The following is a 15,910-nucleotide window of genomic DNA, read 5'->3' as shown; positions in this document are numbered from 1 at the left end:
GAAAGACTGCAGCTGGAAGATTACCATGAACTTGAAGCTAGCCTGGGCTACAACCTGAGTTCCAAGACAGCCTAGTCTGCAATGTGATACTTGTCTCAAAAAAGTTAGAAGTTACTCCAGTGGATGGCTGAAGTCTCTTGCCCCCAAGCCTTGATGACCCGTTTTCAATCCCTGGGACTCACTTGGTGTAAAGAGAATTATTAACCCCTACTACTCGTATCCCCGTCATTGTCCTCTGACCTCTGCATGTGCTTTATGGTACTATGTGTGTACATACAGGTGCACATTCACAAACATTAATAGAAAATGTAACAAAAGATGAAACTCTGTCTCCTTCCCCTCTGTAGGCCCTGTTAAACCTGGCAGAGCGACTGGGAGAGGCGAAGCCTCGGGGACTGACTAAAGCGGACATTGAACAGCTTCCTTCTTACAGGTTCAACCCTAGCAACCATCAATCAGAGCAGACTTTGTAAGTGTGTTTCTGTGACACTCCTGCTACCTTTATGAAGTAAAAGTTTGAGTGCCAGAGATAATGTGATAAAGGAAAGTAGTCAGCATAGACCTTTTCTAAGCCCATGCTGACCAGTAAGGGGATTTCTATCATATGGACTATTTAAATTTCTTAGTCACAGTAGCAAGTGACTGCTGTTAGGATGTTTAAATACAGGTTTGAAAACAGAATGAGCTGAGATTCCTATCCCATGAACTTCACCCCCATGTGTGTGTTTTTAGGGTGTTTATAACATTGTGTGACAATCACCACAGGTTTAGACAACTTCATCCTTTAAAAAAAAAAAAAAGGATTTCCTTTTAACTATTAGCAACCACTTCTCATGTATTCTCAGTACCCTGCTCCTGCCTCCACCCCTTTCTTTCTTTTCTGAGACAGGAAAGACAGTCCTGGCTGTCTGGAAACTTGTTCTGTAGTCCAGGCTGTCCTCAAACTCCCAGAGATCCACTTGCGTGCCTGCCTCCCAGATGCTGGGATCAAGGGCCTGCACTGCCACCACCTGCTTGCCTCTCATCCTCTTCATGCCCATTGCCTCTGTCTCTAGGTAGCACATATCTGGAAGCCTTCAACAGTACTTCTCCAGACTTCCTAAGGCTGTGGCCCTTTAATACAGTTTCTCATGTTGTGGTGATTCCCGACCATAAAATTATTTCGTTGCTACTTCATAAGTGTGATTTTGCTGTTAATGAATCGTAACGTAAATATCTGATATGAAGGATATCTGATATGTGACCCCTTGTGAAAGTCATTTGACCCCCAAAGGGGTTGTAGCCCATAGGTTGAGAACCACCACTATAATACCTAGTCTTTCAAGTTTGTCCAGAAATTCAATGTAGCATAACTTTTTTCAGCTCTATATATAGCAGCTTGTATCACTAAGGCATTCATTCATTCAAATATTGATTTTTCAAGATGCCTGCCTCTGCCTCCCGAGCGCTGGGAGTAAAGGCCACCACTGCTCAGCAGGTATTCATTTTTATACCCAGATAATACTCTGGTATGGATGTACTGTGCTTGTCCTTTCTTTAGTTGATGGACATTTAGGCTGTTCACACTGTCTGGCTATTAGTGCATAATGCTACTTGAAGCATTTGTGTAAACACTTTTTTGTGGGCTTATGTTTTCATTTCTCTTGAGTGAAAGTGAAGTGCCTGAAAGTGAGTTGCTAAGTTAAATTCATAATCCTATGTCACAATTTTTCCGTTTTGTATTCCTGAGAGCTGTGCAGAGATTTCAGTTTCCATGTTTCCAGCACGTTATATTGTCTCTCTGTCTCTGTTGAAGCCATCCTGCTGGGTTTAAAATGTTAGGCTACTGTGGTTTTACTTTCCTTTTCCTGGTGGCTGCTAATGTTAAACATTTTTTCTTGTGTTCATTGGGCTTTGTGTGTATGTAATTTTTTTTTTTTTTTGAGAAATCTATTCAAATCATTGTTTTTAAGTTGGGTTATCTTTTATTACCAAACTGAAGAATTTTCTTCTATGTTAAAGAAAAAATTGTTAGGTAAAAGGTGTTCAGTAATGTCTCCCACTCTGTGGGCTTAGGAGACAGTTTGCTTATGAAGTGTTTGGTGAACAGCGTGAGGACCTATGTTCAGTTCCCAGCACCCATGTGCGGTTGGCCAAGTGTGATGATGATGTATACTTAGAATCCCAGTACTGGGAAGTCAGAAGTAGGCAGATCCTTGGGGCTTGCCAGCCTAGCCTATTTGGCAAGTAAGAGACTTCATCTTTGGTTATTCGATACCAAATGGTATCCCTGAAAATATGCATACAGGAGATATTATACAGATTGACTAGTTTGTATTTATAAGTATATACATATATGCATGCAATAACAATTAGTGAAAAAAAAAGGCCATTCATTTGGAAAAGCAAGGGCCTATATGCAAGGGTTTAGAGAGAAAAAAGGGAAGGGAGAAACGTAATGATAATCTTAAAAAACAAAAATACAAGGTTTGGCTCAGGGGGTAAAGTGCTTGGGTGAGGACCTTAGTTCAGGCTTCCAGAACCCACTTTTAATTGGGGGCCATGGCTATGCAGTCCTCTAATTCCAGTACCCTAGATCCATCACAGGAACCCATGTAAAGGTGCCTGAAGAGCCGAAGTAAGTAGATGAAAGGTGGAGAGCAATTGAGGGAGACTTTGCCATGGGTCTCTAGCCTCCACGAAAGCATTTCCTTGTCCCTAGATTTTTCCCATTCTGTAGGTTGTCATAGTTGGTTTTGGTTTTAAAACCATATTTTTGCATATACTAGTGAAGGTCTCTGAACTATAATCTCCTTTGCAATTATTTTATTTTTTATTATGTATACAGCGTTCTACCTGAATGTACACCTGCACGTCAGAAGAGGGCACCAAATCTCATTATAGATGGTTATGAGCCACTTTGTGATTGCTGGGAATTGAACTCGGGACCTCTGGAAGAGCAGCCAGTGCTCTTTACTTCTGAGTCATCTCTTCAGCCTCCCCTTTGCAATTTCTTGATGGCATCCTTTAAAAAACAAATTTCTTAAATTTTTGATGGAATTTATTTTGTGATGTTGAGGATCCGAAGTGGGTCTTAACATATGCCAGTCAAACACTACCCTGGAGCTGTATCCCCACCCAGTTTTGATTAATTTTGTTTTAGTTCATTTTTATTGTTTGTTTTTCTATTGATTGCTGATATTTTCCTCATGGCAGAAAATTACTTATTACTCACAAAAATTGACTGTTTTTCCCCTTAATCTAGAGGTTTGTTCCATTTTTTGAGGTAAATTATTTTTGCGTACATGTTTGTCATGTGTTTGCAGGTGCATACGCACGTGTGTGCACATAGAGATGAGAAGTTGATATCCGGTTTCTTTTTTCAAGTCCTTCTGCAGTTCTCTAAGTCGGGGTCTCTCACTGAACCTTGCTAATCCACTAGCATAGCCCAGGGATCCCAGCTGTTTATGCTAGTCCTTTGATCTGAACTCTGAGCCTTATGCTTATACAGCAAACTCCACCAACCCCAGATTTGGAGGTCTGCCTTTGCTCTTTTTCATGTGACTGTCCTACTATTCCAGGACCTTTTTTTTTTTTTTTTGGAGTTTGGGCACAGGGTCTCACCATGTAGCTCTGGATGTCCTAGAATTCATTAGACCAGGCTGGCCTCAAACTGACAGAGCTCTTCCTGCCTCTGTACTAAGATTAAAGGTGTGCACCACTGTGTTCAACCTTATTCCAGTACTTATTAAAATAATACAATATCAGTAGTATAGTACCTTTAGTTTTCAGACTAAGTTGGATGTTAATTAGAAATACCCTTTTGCCGCTTGTTTTTTGTTATTTCTGGTGGATGTGTGTGTTATGAGTGTAGTTTGTGTGTGGTGCTCATTTGAATGTTGCATGAGCCTGTGCATGCACAGGACAGTGAGTGTCTTTCTCTGTTGCTCTCCACTTTATTGTCTTGAGATAGGGTCTCACTAAGCTAGTTTGTTTTTGCCTCTAGACAGGCCAGCTAGGAAGTCTTCGACGTCCCTGTCTCTGTCTCCCAGTGTTGGAGTTAGAACACACACAGCCATGTCCAGCTTTGCACATGGATAGTGGACCTTCAGTCTTGGGTCTTCAAGTGCTATTAACCTCTGAGCCATCTCTCCAGCTCCTTAACCAGAAAATTTTGATAATCTGTCAGTAAATCAAAGAACCCTTGGGAAATCCATTAGCATCATCATTTTTAGGATAGTGGTAATTTTAAAAAGTGATTTTTGATAACTGAGAATGACTTTGCAAACATAATAGTCATAACTAAATAGAAAATCAAAAATGATTTTTTTGTTGTTGTTCTTTTCCAGGTGTGTAGTATGCATGTGTGATTTTGAGTCAAGGCAGCTTCTTAGAGTTTTACCCTGTAACCACGAGTTCCATGCCAAGTGTGTTGATAAATGGCTTAAGGTAAAGTGATCACAAGTGTAAAGAAAATAACCATATTCTGTGTTTTTATTGATTATAGGTTCATCTGAATAAGTCCATTGCGGGGGTAGGTAGGTTTTGCAGATGAGATAGAAGCTTAGCTTTTAGCAGATGCACTCTGTGAAATGTCCAATAAAGAGTAGCTGCAGAGATTGGAATAGAGTAGACTTCTGGGTTGTTTCCAGCCTTGTTTAAAAAAAGAACTGTAGCCATCAACAAGATGGCAGTTCTGCAAGAGCAGGGAGCAGTCAGGCTGTTTGTTGCTGTTATCTGTGTGCTCTCATTTCATCCTTGGGCCCAAGACCTGGCCTCCTTAGGATTTACATCTTTTTTTTTTTTTTTTTTTTTTTTTTTTTATCAGAGTTTAGATGGGACCTCACTGGAGTTTTTTTGTTTTGTTTTGTTTTGTTTTTGCCAGAGATTTTTTTGTGGAGAATAGGCTTTTTACTTCTGACCAGTCCTTATCTTGTACATGTAGAAAAGCCCAGAGACTAAGGACAGCAGTGATCTGTCAGAGTGAGTGCTGAGGCTTCTTGTCTTTCTTCTTAAGCATTTCTTTGCGTATTCTTAATTATGCGACTAGATTATAACTAAGATGATACAATAGTCAACTTTGAGTTTTTAGTAGAATGTGGCAATGGGGCAGCTTGATAGCCTAATAAGCAGTTAAGGTAGAGCTGCTGTGCTGTTGTGCAGCTGCCATTGGAGCACAGAGGAGAGAGTAAGCCAGGAACATCTGCCCTCAGGGTTATTCCCACCTACATCGTGAGACCTGTCTACTAAGAAAGAGAAGGAATGAGCAAACTAAATCCTGAAAATGAAGAGTCTGAACTTTTTAGAAAAATACGGCTTGTGCAAACTCCTAACATGTGAACGAGGAATGGTCAGGGAACTACAAGTTCATGCAGCTAATAGCCAAAGTGAGAGAGTGTGGGAGAGGGTGGGACACAAAAGACTCAAAGATGTCGTTCTGAAGCATGTAGGAGTTTATACTTGATTCTGAAAGCAAGAGGAAGGGTGCAGCTACAGTTGTGTTTTAAAAACCTCATTGGCCACTATTTAGAGGATGAGAAAGGAAAAATGGCTACTCAGGAAGGAAGATGAATAGGGTAAGGTGAGCCAGTCATAATGTGTCATGACAGTGAAAATACTGATTTCCCTGAGAGCCGTCAGTCATAATATGGGAATTAGTGTTTGGTAAGTAGTGGGTTGTAGCAGGTAAGATGATACGTGATGGGTTTGTGTTTCCGCATCTGTGGAAATAAAGAAAAAACGACTTTAGGAGTCAAGGAAGGAGTAAATAGAGCTGTTTTGGTTTTGGGAGGTGCTGTGTTAACCTTACTCTGTTAATTCCAGGGTAGCTTAATCCCAGCGTTCAGAAAGCAGAGGCAGGTATATCTCCTTGAGTTAGCCTGATCTACATAATAAAGAAATCTAGCTTGCCTCAAAAAAAAAAGTAGTGAAGGCTGGAGCCAGGCTCTTGGGACACACCTGAAGAGGTAGGGGACAGGAAAATGAGAAATTCAGTTCCTCACATCCTAAAAAACTAGTTTAGTGTATATGACACCCTGAATTTAATCTCCAGTTCCACCCCTGTTGTCCCCCCTCCCCCCAAAAAAAAAAACAAAACCAACAACAAAGTAGCAGATAAAGTTTTAAGTTAGTTTTTTCCAAACTGGTGATAGCAAGTCATGTTTATGAGATTAAACAAAGTCATTAAAAAGTCACTTGTGACCTTATTATATCTTGGAGATTTGTGTAGGTTGTCTTGTTTTTTGTTGTTGTTGTTTGTTTTGCTTTAAAACAGGCTGTCACATAGATGTGGCTGGCTTGAATGTCTTGATTTTCCTGCCTCCGCAAGTTGGGATTACAGGTTTACACTATCATCCTGCTTTAGGATTTGTTTGTTCTTAAATCAATATAGACCATATGGGAATAATAGAACCAGGTACTTCGCTGTATGAGACATAACTCCACTGAGCTTCCTCTTGTTTTTCAGGGAAATCGTACTTGCCCAATTTGCCGAGCTGATGCTTCTGAAGTGCATCGGGATTCAGAGTGACCAGCCTAAGAGCACAAATTGAGTTTGGGTGTTCCTCATCACGTGTATATATGGACTATCCATTGAACTTAACCTGTGTGGCTTCCAGCCCTCCCTTTACCAAAAGGGTCAATGGACCTTTCTTTGCACTGTGTGACTTAATCAACTATAAAAGCTTACAATTAGTCTTCACAATTATGGGATTGTTATACTAACTGTGTGATTGGAACTCCAAAGACCTTTTCTTTAGCTTAATTCTGTGTGTGCACTAACATTCCCTGGTTTTGTGTGATCGTTCCGAGTGTTGCTGCAAGATTACAGTGGACGTCATCTTTTAGCATGTGCTTTTATAAAAAGTGGTAGCTCCAGATGATATAGCAGTCTACCTTATATAGAGCCTTCAGAAACTGTGAGTGGGGATGAGTGCAGCGTGTGACTGTTGGTGATAAGTGAGTCTGTGTGAGAGACTGTGTGCAGCTACACGTGTGTATGAGATCCTGTATACCAGCATGTACCAAGAATGTGTGTAGTTTTAATTATGCTGCAATGTATAATCTGGTGTGTTATTTAAACAGCACTAGTACTGTACACTGGTTTTACCCTTGTGTTTGCTGTTGCACACTGATTGCTAAGGGTGCATCAATTCTAAGCATTGAATACTCCATCCCCTTCCCTCCCAATGAATGGAATGAGAAAAGCCTTCTTCCTTTGCTTCAGGCAGCTGTCCCCTTCTTTCTCTTTCTTGGTGATCCTGAGTGGGTTACTTAAGAAAAAAAGTGTCAGATTCTCACTCCATGACCTGATTTTCTTTTCAATTCTATTGTAAAAGAAACTTAAGTCTCCAACTTGCTGTTTCCAATAAGAAGGTGCAATATCATACATCCTCATTAGCAATATTAGCATTTCAATCAGTGATCTGAGTGTTGATACTGCCTTGTTTTCCCTTACATTTCCAGTCGCTTCTTATAGAAAGGACCTGTGTTTTTGTTAATGTGTAGTTTTGTAGTCTGTTCTGAAGATGTTGGAGTAATATATTTTTAAGAAGACCACTGGTCCCATAAGACTCACCTCTTTGACCTCCACAAGAGCAAAATCTAACTCAGCCTGGTTACCTAACTCAGCCTGGTTTCTGGTTTGTGTTCTTCACTCAGACCTCCATGGGCAATTAAATTGTATTTCTGTTGGTGTTAGCAGAGTCCTGAAGTTGTCTAGTTCTTCCCTCAGTAAACCTTCTCATTGAAACCTTTGTTTCAGGATGGATCAAGTGCTATGACAGCTCATTTCTTAGGCCTGGTTTGCTTCGATGTCTTACTTTTTTTTTCTTTTAATTTATGTTAGAACAAGAAAAGTTTAATACAATAGGTGTCCAGAATACTTGCAGTGTAAATGAAGATTGGATTTTTTTTATAAAAACATAATGCTGTCAAACAGGAATTGGCCTTTATTTAATCTGAAATGATACATAGCTATGTGTGTATTATTTTTTTTAAAAAATAGGTTCATTGAACATAAGTCAGATTGTTTGAAGTCATTTTTCAGCAACATTGGATTCCTTTCTCAGTGTGCTCCGCCTTCTCTGCCTCTGTGAGTTACTGGCATCTGTACAGCCACACCTGCTGTAGCACTCTGGCCGCAGGTGTGGCTACTCGCTGCCAACCTCACTCAACTTAAAATTGGCACTGGGCCTGTTTTTTTTTTACTAGGACAGGGACAGTGTTGAGCTACTAGTTACTGCCATGTTCCTTACCCTCCCTTGAAGTCTCTCTAAGCTCATCTCAGCCTAGAGTTCAGGAAAGTCAATTCACACAGAAGCACAATTTTGTCTTCTTCCAGACACTGTTGCCTCTATCTAGTTAGACAAATAGGATTTGACCTAGGTTCTGTTTGCCTCTAGATTTGTGTTAGTGTGTCAGAAATACTTAAAACAGAGGTAAAATGCACACGTTACTTTTAAATCATTAGGATAACCCCCTCCTGTTCCTAATGAATAAAAGGTGTGTTACAGACCAAAATTATTACCGTATATAATAATCAGCTCCAAATCACATACAGCTTAATCTTTATTTTTTAATTTAAAGAAATCATGTTTAAAATTGTAAAAGTCCATCTTATATATAGACTTTTATATAGCTTCAAAAACTTTATACCTGTACAGCTCTAACATAACACTGTTCCACGCAGTATTCCTCTTATTGATGCACACAAATGAAGCACTTTCCTAATTAATACAGAGACACGGACTACCAAGGCACATTGTGCTAACAACTGGAAAGTAGCATTTCTTCTATCAATGTTTGATGTAAAGTCTGGTAGTTTTTTGTTGTTGTTTTCGAAAGAGGTGGTTGGCAATTTAGGAGGCATTTGTGTCTGTCCTGATGGTAAAATTCTATTGTGCAGATGACTGCTGTCTCCTTGGAATGTCTTGTTTTAGCACAGAGCTCTTAGAGATGGCCCAGACTTTGTCACTGAGTGGTTAGTGTATCGTAGGTGCACACATGTGACCTCTGCCTGTCCACAGTGGACATCTTTGTGGCTAGCAAATGAAGAAAGTGCAGTTGATTCCTGCCCAGCCATCATTGATTAGAAGATGCACCAGGTGGCAGAGGATGTTGGTAGCCATCATCCTCTCCTAGAACGTATTGGCTTTACCATCCTAACCCAGCGGTGGGGGTTTTATAGGTTTTGGATATGGGTTTGTTTGTTTTGTTTTGTTATTTTGGTTTGTATGGGTTTTTGTTTATTTGGTTTTTTTTTTTTAACATGAGTCAACCATGTTTTGTATTTTTTTAAACTCCAATCTCCACAAAACAACTCAAGGCCTCCAAGTATCAAAATGTCATATTGAGATTTTTCTGTCCTGAATTTTTTAGCAGAATCTGAAATTGTAAAAGCATATTAGATTTTATACACTCCCTGAAATGTAATTTGCTAAAATTCTTAAATTTGGGCCTCTTGTGATAATTTCAAATATGATCAGCCTGTCTGCTTCTGAGAATATTTTTCACAGTATCTCCAGGCCTTCTTTAAAAACCTGTCCCCCCATAGTGCATCTGGTACCTCAGGTTGCTGTTTGTTTCAGATTATGGAAGCTCACAGGGGTGTTTGCTGGAATCATTTGCTGAGTCATTTCTTCAAATCATATTCCATTGTATCAGTTAACACATAGTTTTAAATGTATGTATTATAAATATCTGTAACCAAAATCATTTGAAGGCTTGATAAATTTTTAACAAAGTTTGTACATTTTTTATGAAAGTTACTAGTAATGCTTTACTAAGTAGTGCAATGAATTTTTATTTTTAATCCCTGTGCCCAATTTTGGAGTTGAGAGGGTTGTTGGTAATAAATGTATGATGTACACTTAAAACATCTGTTGTGTTTCATGTTAGCTATATTTAGAAATGATTTGCAAAGGGGTGGAGGGTTGGTGGGATATGGTAGGGAAATAGAGCCGGGGTGAGGTGCTAGGCTTAATCTTTGACAGTTGTATTCTTTGGCATTAGTGTAAACAGCCTCGAGTCACAGCAAGCATTATAACAGAGTATTTGCTTGTTTCCTTATAAGATACAGGGAACACCACATAACTAGGAAAGCTGGTATACATTGGGACAGTTTACATCCAAGTTACTGTCAGCATACAAGGGAAAAGGACCCTCTGCCTATTGTCATTCGTGATTGCATAGTAGATCTTCTGTAACTCTGAATGTAAGCAATCTGCCGACCTAGTTACTTGAGCAGGTAATCAAGGCTGGTATCACACCAGCAAAAGCATTCAGAAATCCTGATTATGAACCATTACCTGGAAATGAGCTCTTCTAAAAAGCCATTGCATCCTCAGCAAGTATTTCTTCCAGCAGGAAGTAGCTGATAATGCTGATGCTGTATGGGCTTCACACTTGCCGATTCATTCCCCTTTGACAGGTGTTTACAGTGGTTGCTGAGTGGCCTTTGGTGGTATCACAGACATCACTAGAACAGAAGCCCCTATTTACACTAGCAAATGACATTTCTATGTGGTCTGATAGTTTAGTGGCCACATATCAGAGCAGAATTGGTCAGGTGAGTGCTTCCATAGTCCTGCTAAAGTCCCCACCTGGAAGGAAAAAAAAAAAAAGTTAATTCAATCCATAAGTACTCTCTATGTAAGAATGAGATACCTTGTTTTTTGTTTTGTTTTGTTTTTTTCTCAAATTCTCTATACTATAGCACATCCTAATTTGAACCGGTCACATTTTAAATGGAAGCTACATATGGAAGTGGCTGTCATGATGGATGACTCTGGTCTAGACCACTGCGGCATCTGCTTTCTAAGGTACTGCACTAGCAATGGGTAGTTTATGCCTGTAGTCCTGACACTCTGAAAGTTAAGGTCAGCCTGGGCTATATTTAGGGAGGTACTCTTTAAGTGGACCTTCACTCTACCCCTCAACTTCTTTCTCATAGGCAGAGGTCAACTTTGGATGTTCCTCGGGAGTTCCTCTTGTTCTTTGAGACCAGGCCTCTCACTGTCCTTATAGGGTAGGCTAGCTGGCCACTGAGCCCCAGAGACGCTTTGCTTTGGCCTCTACCTCCCTAGCACTGGCACCATATGTACGGCCATCATTCCCAGGTCTCTGTTTTGTTTTAATGTGGGTTCTGGGAATCAGATTTTGGGTCCTCGTGCTGCAAGGTAGGTACTTAACTGACTGGCTATCTCCGTGACCCAGCTTGCTTTTACTAGAATAATTTATTTTTAGGCAGTTTTATATGTGTAAGCATATATGCATACCAATTTGCCCCTCCCATTTCCCCAGGCACCTCCAACATGTGTTCATGCACACACACTGCCACTTTTGTAACCCGTTGTCAGGGCTGTTCTTTGTTGTCAATTTGACTGCATCTGGAATTAACAAACCCAAGCAGCTGTGTACACTTGTGTAGAGTTTTATTCTTTATTAACTCATTTGAAGTGGTAAGAGCTCCTTTTAATCTGGACCATACTTTTTTATTACATTTTATATAAAGGACATAGAGAAGGAAGCTTGCTTTCACTGTCCATGGCAAGTTCGTTCCTTCACCGGCATTAAAACCTGCTTTGAGATTCCAGCTTAAACTAAAGACCAGCCGAGATATCTAACCTTGTGTACTGAGCAAAGTAGTGGATTCCTTAGCCTCCTCTTGGTATCACCATTGTTGGAAGCTGGACCACAGCCTGTAAGCTGTTCATATATATATGACTATACAGTGAGTTGAGAGAACAGCTGTGTGAGACCCTGTGTCAAAAATCCGAGTTCCTTGTCAGTAAATTCCCAAGTCATATGTTTGCTTAGCACCTTTAGAATTCCCAGCTTTTTAAATAAATATATAAGAGAAATAAATGACCATTGGGCTGGAGAGATGACTCCACTCTTATAAAAGGGGTTGCTGCCTTTGCCAGGAGACCCAAGTTTGCTTCACTCATCCAGTAGCTCACAACTGTCTACAGTTGCAGCATGCTCTTCTGGCCTTGAGGCTTCATTTCTGTCTGCACACCCAAAAATGAAATTGGGTGGTGGTGTTTTTTCATTTGAGCAATCATAGCACTGGGCATCCTGAAGAATCCAAGGGTGGTTAGCTTTCAGCCTACTTTGAGATGACTGGGTGGGTTCCTACTAAGACTGCTGTACAATGTACGTGCTCCTAACCTCTTGTAGGTGGCCCTCTGCAACTCAACGTAGCAGGAAATGCAGGAATAAAAGTCTAAGATAAGGCTGGTGATTGGGCACCAGTCAAATACAAAATCCCATCAAGCCCTGGCTTCTTATCCCACATATGAAAACAAGGTAAAAAGAGATGCAGCGGTTAGACAGTACTCTGTAGCCCCATTTCTAGCACTTTACCAATAGTCACCAGTGTAACAAAACAACATGCTATCTTCTTGGCCTTTCTCCTTAGGAATAAACATTGGCAATGTAGCAATCTCCCTCTTCCCTTTGTCCTAGGCCTCTTGTGTCATCTTTATGGGTGGGAGGCTTAGCTCAGGAGGTGGCTGCTTGTCTCCCATGCGTGAATCCTGGGTTTGATCACAGCACTGCATAAAAGGCTTGGTGGTGCACAGGAATAACACTAGCACTAGGGGCTTGGTGCAGGAGGATCAGAAGTTTAGGTCATCCTTTGCTACATAGGGAATTTGAGATTAGCCTGGGTTATATTAGACCTTGTTTTGGAAGAAAAGAATTATACCATGAAACCTTGTAATAGTTAGTGTATATCTAAGTGTTCAGAGGTGTAGTGATAAGCATTTCTGTAGTGAGTGGAAACAGGACTCAGTGTAGTTGCTGCTGCTGCTTTAAGATGGTAATATCAGATTGCTGCTACATCGGAACAACTGTCTTGCCAAAATTAAGCTAGCTAACCAAGGAGAAAGTACTATTCTCTCTCATGATTCAGCCTTAGAAAGCCCTAATGTGGACACTAGCAGGGAGGGAAGTAGGTTGACTGCTGGCTCCAGAAGCCTGGGGGATTGCCAGGGCCAAGCTACCAAGTTTTAGTTGGGGAGACAAAGAGGAAAGGAAAAGGGTCAGTGGAGGCTAGGCAGTGAAACAAGATACCCACATCTCAGAAGAATGAGGAAGTACTGAAGCAGCTCAGCAGGTGTAAGTGCTTGTGAATCAGCCCTGTGACCTGAGATTAATACCCGAACCCACCTAACGGTAGTACAAGGAAGGAATCGACTCCACAAACTTGTCTTCTGACCACTTAGGCACCTAATGTGCACCCGTGCCCACACATACAACCCCTACATAGATATGATATATGCATAATGCGAGTTTTTAAAAGAATTAAAAATAAATGGTAGGGTGTGCCCATAATTCCAGCACTATTTTCAGTAGGAGCAGCCTGGCTTACCTAGGAAGACCCTGTGTCAAATCAGTAGGTGCCAGCCAGCCCTTAATCCCAGCACTCAGGCCAGCCTGGTCTACCGAGTGAGTTCTAGGCCAATCAGGGCTTCAAAGTGAAACTGGTCTCAAAAAGAAAGAAAATAAAGATAGGTACCACTCACCGACAAGCACTGCTAGACAATGAGCAAGATGAAGGCAAATGTACTTTGTCATCATAAGGCATAACAGGTATACTGCGTAAACCTAGAGCAGTCCCACAGGCTGGAGAGAGCTCAGTGGCTAAGAACATGGACTGCTCTTGAAGCATAAGGGTCTGGTTGACAGCATTCACGTGGGGCTCATGGGCATCAGTCACAGGGTGCACAGACATATATGTAAGGAAAGCACTGTACATATAAGTAAAAATCTTAAAGAAAAAATCCCTCTCATTCTGAGGCATCTGTGCTTCAATTAAAAAATATGAGGACACACTCCAGCCAGGGAGGCAGGTAGACTAACTGCAGATCATCAATTCTCCCTCCTCCCAGTCTCATCCCTAGCTCTATAACAGACTGTAACAGGGCCCCAGACCTTAGCACAACTGACTCCATGATGGAAGTACCATTCAGGCCATAAAATTCAGTATTTGACAACACCACCTGAAAAAATGAAAGAACTAATCCATTAAGTCCATAGTTTCTCAAGTCTGTAAGTGTACTAACCTTGCTTTTGGCTTCTGTAGTTCTGCTTCTGGCTAATTGTTCTTGTTAACTGAAGTATGTCACCCCAAAACACAGTTTTGGTGCTTAAAAGCTCACCCTGAGAAAGGCTTGGTGCTACATTGTGATCCCAAACACCCAGTGTAGTCACTGGTCAGCTAATAAAGTCTATATAGTGACTTAAACCCATGTCCAAGCTGGTCTTCTCTGGTGAATAACCCACAATAGTGAGGTCCCAGAGAACAGACTGTCAGACACTGGGGGTCTCATCCCCTTAGAGCAAGGAAGTGGTCAAGGAGCTCGTGGGGGGTGTGCAACCTGAGATGTTCTAGGTCCCCAGGACTCTGGTCAGCCCTTCCCTAATGCTTCAGAGCAGTCTCATATCTACCTTAACAGGAAACAAGCTAGAAAGTCGCCTGGCCTGTAAGGCGCCTTCTCTTTAGATACTATGAGAGGTCAGACGTAGCCTGGTCTACAGGACAGCCAAGGCTACACAGAGAAACCCTGTATCGAAAAACCAAAACCAAACAACCAAACAAAAAAAACTTGCTAGTTTTTATAGATACCTTTTGTGGGTAGGTAGAAGTGTTCCCCAACCAAACTGAAACTGCTCAAATAGTAGCTAAAAAGCTCCTCCAAAAACTGGTCTCTTGATTTGGCTTCCCCCTAGCAATGGAGTCTGACAATGGCCTGTCTTCCATAGCCCAAACCTCTTAATTAATAGCTAAAGCTTTATACATAGATTGAAAGAAAACTTTATTGTGCATACAGAATCTGGGAATCAGATCTCAGAATTCTGGGCAGGTTAAAAAGAGAGAAGCAGGACATTAAATAAGAAAACTCTCATTAGAGTCCAGCAAAGAGTGGTTAGGTCTCTTTCCTTTGCCTTGCTTTGGGCCCCTGCACCCACATAGGGAAGGATTTATCCGTTGTGAGCTTATGTTTGGAAGACCTCCCCCACTGCTTCCCAGGCTCAGAGATCAGCAGTTGGCAGAAATCTCTAACCGTTCCTTTCTCAAGTCACTCCAGGCCCTCCAGTTCTCCACACAGACTATTTATCAGACTATCTGATGGACCCAGCTAACCTCTTAAGTCCACCATCAGTTTCCCCATGTTTGAGTCCAGCGATACTGTCTAGGTCAAGCAGGTAGCCTAAGGGGAACTGGAACTAACCTGGAAAGGACCCTACAAGGAGCTTCTCTCCACTCCTGTGAAAGTAGCTAGCATTACACCATGGATTGACACACCCACGCCAGAGAGCAAAAGCTCTAGTCTTCAGCCAGATGGACTGTCTCCCTGACTATGGAGCCATTAAAATTAAGGTTTCATGAGGTCCCAGGTCGTTCCCTTCCACCTCCTCTAGGTCTTATGTTTGGTATGAATACAGAGTCATGGGCCAATGCCTACTGCCCTCAGGCCTGGACCTGGGAACCGAGGAAGACAAGTACAGGGAAGGTGAGAGCTAATGTGGCTACAGACCCAAAACCCATATCTGTCTCATTGACCTTCACTTACTGATTAAGTGTCTAGCAGTATTGGAGAAAAGTTTATCTTTTGAGTTACAATCATTCACACTCCCTGTGCTCCTAGTTAAGTTCATCATTCCCAGCTAGGAATTGGCCATAGTTGCTGGTTCTGTGTGCTTAGACCTCCCACCCCTGTACCACAGAGGGAAGGACCTAACCCGACTGCCGGCCCACGGACTGACAAACCTACTGGCCAGGGCCAGCCTGGATTAACATTTAGAAGCACTTAAGGGACTAGAATTCATCCAGTATCAAAAACCTTTAACCTAGGCACATTCCCTTATCCTGATGCCTGCTTCACTGCCCTGTGAGTTAATTCATCTGAACCCCTGAGACTAC

At 41.4% G+C, this 15,910-nt stretch overlaps 1 protein-coding gene across 15 annotated transcripts in view; it reads left to right on the top strand.

Moving 5' to 3' along the window:
• Positions 1-9,854, top strand: part of Rnf38 (ring finger protein 38) — a 104,994-nt gene extending 95,140 nt beyond the window's left edge. For all 15 annotated transcript variants that reach the window (XM_060379844.1, XM_021645974.2, XM_060379845.1 and 12 more), the window contains 3 exons: positions 348-469; positions 4,329-4,428; positions 6,446-9,854. In XM_060379844.1, the coding sequence (XP_060235827.1) occupies positions 348-469; positions 4,329-4,428; positions 6,446-6,508 (285 nt within the window). In that variant the 3' untranslated portion in view covers positions 6,509-9,854. The remainder of the gene's footprint in view (positions 1-347; positions 470-4,328; positions 4,429-6,445) is intronic.
• Positions 9,855-15,910: the final 6,056 nt, after the last annotated feature.

The sequence above is a fragment of the Meriones unguiculatus genome, chromosome 3 (genome assembly GCF_030254825.1).
Source record: "Meriones unguiculatus strain TT.TT164.6M chromosome 3, Bangor_MerUng_6.1, whole genome shotgun sequence".
Taxonomy (NCBI): Eukaryota; Metazoa; Chordata; class Mammalia; order Rodentia; family Muridae; genus Meriones; species Meriones unguiculatus.
Note: the sequence above shows the minus strand (reverse complement) of the source record. Positions and strands in the feature narration are given on the sequence as shown.